Source organism: Tetrao urogallus, assembly GCF_951394365.1.
Source record: "Tetrao urogallus genome assembly, chromosome: 16".
NCBI classification, from domain to species: Eukaryota; Metazoa; Chordata; class Aves; order Galliformes; family Phasianidae; genus Tetrao; species Tetrao urogallus.
In genome coordinates, this window is record NC_136829.1 from 10355475 (window position 1) to 10361921 (window position 6447).

General features: G+C 59.8%; 1 protein-coding gene across 1 annotated transcript; it reads right to left on the reverse strand.

Annotated features, from left to right (window-relative positions):
* Nucleotides 1-321: 321 nt before the first annotated feature.
* On the reverse strand, nt 322-4986 carry STK35 (serine/threonine kinase 35; the record flags this gene model as incomplete). Its single annotated transcript, XM_079543580.1, has 2 exons — nt 4526-4986; nt 322-1034 (listed from the first exon to the last, which is right to left on the reverse strand). The coding sequence occupies exons 1-2, from the start codon at nt 4971-4973 to the stop codon at nt 322-324; spliced, it is 1161 nt and encodes a 386-aa protein (XP_079399706.1). The 5' UTR covers nt 4974-4986.
* Between the last annotated feature and the right edge of the window lie 1461 nt (nt 4987-6447).

A 6447-nucleotide genomic window follows, 5' to 3' on the forward strand; every position in this document is an offset into this window, starting at 1 on the left:
AAAGCTGATGCCAGGTGTTCAAAATGCTTCCCCAGCCCAGGCCCAAGGAGCGGAGCTGTGCCTGGGCTTTGGGCAGCACCAGGACACGCAGCTGCTCATTGCTTCTCACCTCTACTGTACTGCTGCAACAGAATAGGTGGGAAAAAAAACACCACTCAGAAACAGAGCTCTGATGAGTCACTATAGAAATAGCTCTGGGAACATAAAGGACTCCATTGTGTCACTACAAAGTGCGTTAACAGGCCGGACAGCAGACAGCATAATATAAAAACTACCCATCACTTACCCAGCTGCAAAGCACAGCAGTGCCCTGCCCTGAATTTAAGCAGCACATGTAACCTGGTCCATTCTGGTTTCAAGCTCAAAGGCATCAGGTCGATCCTGCGGGTTAGCAGCCAACATGTCTTTCAGAAGCTGCTTGATGCCCTCAGACATGGAAGTCCTGCGTTTCTGAGGGATGTGCAGCTCCATCTTTGGGTTTTCTAGCAGCGCTTCCCCGACGGGCACGATCTCAGTCCCCTGCTTGATGTAAGTCCCCAGCAGCTCCCTCTTGGTCTCAGCATCAATGAAGGTGAGCCTCTCAATCATGGCCCAGATGATGATACCGAGGGCGAAGATGTCAGCCTTGGCAGTGTAGTGCCCCTCCCAGACCTCGGGGGCCATATAGAAATCAGAGCCACAAGCCGAAGACAGCCAGTACTTGTTCACATTCACGTTTCTGTTCTCGTGGCCACCCTTCTTGCCTCGAGCTGTCAGACCAGCACAGACCTTGCTGAGCCCAAAGTCAGCCACCTTGAGAACAGGGGTGCCGGACTTCTCTGTGATCAGGATGTTGTCTGGCTTCAGGTCCCGATGGACAATGTGGTTCTTGTGCAGGAAGGCGATGGCACTGGTGAGCTGCAGCATGAAGCTCCTGTTGGTCGCAGGGTCAGGTCGTCGTGAGAGCACGTACTGGTTGAGGTCCCCCCCCTCACAGAACTCCATGACGAACCAGAGGTAGCAAGGCTCCTCCGCGTAGCCCAGGATCCTCTCACCTTACCAAAATGGAGTAAAAAGAAACAAAGAGTGAGTTCTGACAGGCACATTGGAAGGTGTCCACACTAACTCGGAACAAGGGCAAGACACGAGGCTGGTTTATGAAGATAGTAAAGGTTTTAGGAACGAGATGCGCTGGGGCAGGCTGCCCAGGGAAGCAGTGGAGTCACCCACACACCCAACACTGCCAGGGCCAGAGTCCTGCAGCACACCAGCTGCTCTCAGGCCAGATGCATGCTGCTTAGGCACCGTGTTTGTGCTGAGAAAGCTCTGCCACTTTTCTACAGCTCTAGTGAAACACCAACAGGTCTTCAAAGAGAACAAACTGGAAGCTCAAGTAGCCAACTATGTTTAAGTGCAATCTCAGCCATGCTGATGGATCCAACTGCCTCTACCACAGTCAGCAAAGCACAGGCAAGTCTGAGTGTTTGGAAACCACTTCAAGAACTCCACCTACTTTACCAAGTTATTTTTTTCTCTCTTAGCAAAGGCCTGCAGACCATCTGGGAAAGCAAACTCCCAGCAGCAGGTAGAGCCAAGCACTACCAGCACCATCGAGCCCCAGGCTCTCTGGCATCCACAATGGTCAGCGATTGGTGTGGGTGGGAATACTGGTTATTTGCACAAACAGTCTGTATCCATGGCTACTGCTATGGAAATCAAATCCTGCACAACACAAAGATTTGGCTGCACCTCCCTGCCCTCAGCAGAGCATGAGGAGTAGAGCTGGGATGGGACGTGGAGGGGGGGCAACAGCTCCCTCCTGGGGTCTGCAAAATGCTGAGCACAGTGCCCAGCACGAGGGATCAGGGAGCTCCTGTCAGCCTGCAGCACGAGGAACCACAGCAGTGCCATGTGCACAGAGCTGGGAGCATCACAGCACAGAACACAGGTGGGAGGAGACAGCATTTCCCAGCAGCCCCACCCCAAGGGGAAAGCAGCAAAGACCCGCTGGCTTTGACATGCTGAGGTTTGGGCTCAGCATAACAAAGGCTCAGATTCAAGATGTGGCCCCACACCTCCGCAGGCACAGGGAGGACGCCGCTGACCCAGCAGTAGCTGGGAGCACGGTGCACTTCACTTTGGGTGGAGCGCTGCTGGGAGAGGTTGAAGCCAAGAGTAATATTTCCTCATTTTCTTTCTATAATGTGAAAGTGTTTGAGTTGTTAAATCATCTTCCTGCCTTCAAAACAAACAGCTTTAAACATAAAGAGCTGGCAAGCCACTTCTTAAAGATTAGAGTTTAGCAAGAGAAGCTGCCAAGAGCTGAAGGGATACAGACAAGAGCCCAGAGCTCCGGCACCAAGCGTGCATCCCTCCATCCCCACAGCCACTACCCTGCAGCCTGTCCTGGGAGCTCATTAGCAGCTTGCTAATTTGCTTAGCATCACTGGGAACAATCTAATGCCAGCAGAACCAGCCTCCCACTCCCCAGTGCTGCATGGAACCTCTAACTCCCACTGTGCAAAGACGTTGTACTGGAGAGAAGGGAGCCAGCAGCATGAAGCCAGGCACCTGGACCCGCAGGCGACGTGCCATGGAGCACAGCCCCAGCTCTGCTCACTGAACAAAGCAGCTCTGCCCATCGCTGCTGTGTGTCAGGAGCAGCTAACAGTGCACACAGCCATGCACAAGAACCTGGAGGTGTGCACACACTGGGGCACTGAGCACATTGCTCAAGTCCACACCTCTCCTCGAGGCTCAGCACTGCGCACTGCACTGCCTTTTTGCATTCTGCCTCAAATGAGACATGGCATAATCAATTTAACACGATGGAGATGATGGCTGAACGCTGTAGCTGCGACCTGGCATAGCCTGGTATCCCGACAGTTACGCTCCTGATGTAGAAAGAGCCTCAGATTAATCCCCCCCCCACACCCTGAGCCGGGCGCCTTGGCACAGCATCTGCGCAGCCTGTAAATAGCCACGCTGCGGTCGTGCAGAATGGCACGGCTGCACGGCCACGTGCCCACTGCTGCCTCAGCCAGCAGTGCTGTGGGCAAGAAGGGAACACGGGCAGCTCAGGGGCTCTCCTGGCTCTGCTGTAGCAATATTTATCAGTACGGTATCAAAGCCAAAGGTGGGGAAGGTGATGAGCACAGTCTCTGCCTGGGACCGGCAGATAACACAACTTGGAATGCAGGCACAGAGAGGGAGAAGCTGAAGTGGGACTAAGGCAAGCAAAGCTCTCCGAGCAGGGAGGTAATTCTGCAAGGAATAGAGGGCTCTCCACCTGCCTGCAGATGGGTGGGGAGCACTGACAGCTCCTCAAAAGCCTTCCCTGAGACATGCTGCCTAAGTGGGGCAAGAGACCCCACCACCAGGAGCTCTCTGTGTGGTAGGCAGGCACCCTCACAGGGGTGCACAAAGAATAGGGTAGTGCCCTTCTTGGGGACACTGCCTTGGATGTGCATGTGAGGAGTGAAAAGAAGCCAGGCTCAGGGCCATGTGGGTCACACACAGGTCCAGAGATGTTCTCAAGGGTTTGGGAGCTGTGGATCTGCTCAGAGGTCAGCTCTGCAACCTTCCACAAGGGGACACCAAACCCCCAAGGGGCACAGGCATCGGGAGAGGCACTGGGGGCACACAGGAGATGGGGCTCCAGTATTTTTTCACCTCTTCACTACATATTGGCAGAGCTGGGCCTGACAGCAGCCAAAGGAGCAGAGGCAGAGAGCGCTTTGGAGATGTCACCATCACAGTCATCCGTGGTGGCAGGAGGTGACCCCAGCAGCTGCGTGATGCTGCCAAGGGGACCCAGGGGAAGTGGCAGCCGTCCCTCTACAGCAGAGTGGTGGAGAAACAGGGATGGTAGAGCACAGAGAACGGTCCCAAAGTTGCCAGAGCCCATGTGAACACAGAGGGCACCACAGAAGTGGGGTCACAGCCTCAGGGCGCTTGGAGGAGATGGGGCTGCGCAGGAGAAGGACCGAAGGCAAGCATAGGGCTGTGGCAGTGGGCAGAGAAGCAGAAATGGGGGTGTGATGGAGGGATGGGGAAGGCATGGAGGGATGTGCCTGAGCCTGGAGGTGACAATGGGAACACAAAGTAGGAGGGCTGCAGAGGGGGAAAGCAGGAGGAGAGGGGTCCCTGTGAGCAGCAGAGGGAGGGAGAGAATGGGGTCAGGGGACACAGCACAGTGCGGGCAATGCAGGGCTGAGTGGGGGAAAAAGTTGTAAAGTAAAAGAGATGGAGAAGAGCTGAACAAGTTGGGGCCAACTTGGGGAAAGCAGGGAGGGCTGCCTGAGCGCAGGAGGGATTTAAGCAATGGGGTGACAAAGAGGAAGAGAGAAAGAAAAAGGGTACAATGGGAACATCCATGGGGGGGCTCCAGAGCTGGAAGGCTGGGGGAGGACATCGGGGGAGCCCAGCAGCCTATAGGAACCGAGATAGAAGGGAATCCCTAAGAGAGGGGGACACAGGGACGGACCGAGGGATGGGAAACCCGGGCAGGAAGGAGCCGGGGGTCGGGGCAGGTGCGGGGCGGTACCTTTCAGGGAGGTCTCCACCAGCCGCAGGTAGAGCTGGCTGCGCTTGTTGCCGTGGCTCATGCGCTGCCCCAGGCCGTGCCGCTGCAGCACGCACTCCTCGAAGCGCACCACGTTGGGGTGCTGCCGCCTCAGGCTGGTCAGCGCCCAGAACTCGGCCAGCGCCAGCTCCACGTTCTCGGGGGCGTCGCAACGGATCCTCTTCACCGCCAACCGAGCTCCGCTGCGGCTCGACACCGCCTCGTACACCACGCCGTACGCCCCGCGGCCGATCTCGGCCAGCAGGCGGTACCGAGGGGCCCCCGCGCCGCTACCGCCCGGCCCCGGGCCCACCGCCGCAGCCTCCTCCTCCTCCTCCGCTACCGCCGCCGCCATGGGGCCGCGCCGCGCAGCCCGCCGCCGCCGCGCCGCCCTTTGTGTCCCTCGGCGGCCGCCGTCCGCCGTTTCCATGGCAGCGCCGCGGGGGGAGCCCCGCTCGCGCCCCCCCCCCCCTCGCCCGCCTGGCCCCGCGGAGCGCCGCGCCGGGGAGCGCCGAGCGGGCGAGGGGGCACGCGCCGCCGCATCGGAGGGCGGAAAAGCGCGCCCTGCCGGCCCCTTTAAGCGCTCGGCCAATCGCGGCGGGCCGGGCCGTACCACTGCGCTGCCGGGGGGGGAGCGCGGCGCGGGGCGGGGTGGGGCGCATCCCGCGGGGGGGGAACCGCGGCGAAGACGCGGGGCTGACGGGGCCGTAGGGGTGGGAGCGGCTGCCTGTGCCGCCTGCGGGGCTCCTCGGCGCGGAAGGCGACGAGAGCGGCGCGGGTCCGGCCGGGTGCTCCCCCGCGGGTTGGTGCGCGCCGCGCGGCTGTAAACACCGCGGCCGTGGGGAGCGCTCCGCCCCGGTGGGGTTTGTGGCCTTATGTAACGGTGGGGGCGGAACGGCTGTGCGCGGTCGGCCTGCCCCGCTCTATCCGCCGCATCTCCACGTTCTGGAACGCCTGCAGGGATGGTGACATCCCCCACACACACCCACACCCACCCTGGGCAATCTGTGCCAGAGCAGCACCGGTCTTCCCGAGGCGAAATTTCTCCTGATACCCGACCCGCCCCTCCCCTGCCCCAACGTGAGGCCATTGTGAGCAGAAGCCGCTCCCACCTCCTTTCAGGGAGCGGTGAAGTTCCCCCTGAGCCCGCTCTGCTCCGCACCGCATCCCCCGCCCCGTCATCCCCCCGAAATACGCGGATGAAGACCCTGCGGTGGCTCTGCGGGCTGCACGCACCCAGCGTGGGCATCTCCTGCGTGTGCTTCGAGCTCCGTTCACTTTGGAAGCCCTTCACCTCCCTGCCCGGCAGGCGATGCGGGGCTGCCCCTTTTGCTCCAGCCTACTGCCTGGGGCACAGCGTGCGGCCGACGGCAGCTCAGCACGAGGCAGCCCCGAACACCGCTCACTGCCGCCCTCAGTCCGCAGCCGCTGTCCCTGCGGCTGTCGTCGCCCCTTTCTCTGCTCCGTATCCCCGTGTCCCTCCTTGCACCGCTGCGGGGCCGGGCCGGGAGCAGCCCCCGGGCACAGCCCGGTGCCGCTGACGCTGCGTGCCGCTGCCTCCCACCCGCTGTGCCTCGCACTTTCGTCCCCCTCCTCTCCGAACCCTCTTAGAACTGATGCAGTTAAAGCAAACTTAACTTTTCTATTACCGCTCATTTCTCTTACCCAGGTGCTTAATTACCATTGTCCCAGGGAAATGTCAGCATGACTCACAGGCAGTTTCCCATTTGGAAGAGACGGATGAATATTAATTACGCTCGCAGGTGGGTGGCTTTGGTGGCAGTGCCTTTCCCAAAAGGGCCATGCCACCCCCACACCCACCCGGACCGCAGGGACCAGAATGCATCCAGATCTGCACACACAGGAAGTAATGGGGGCTGCGGTGCTTTGGGGATGGGAGAACC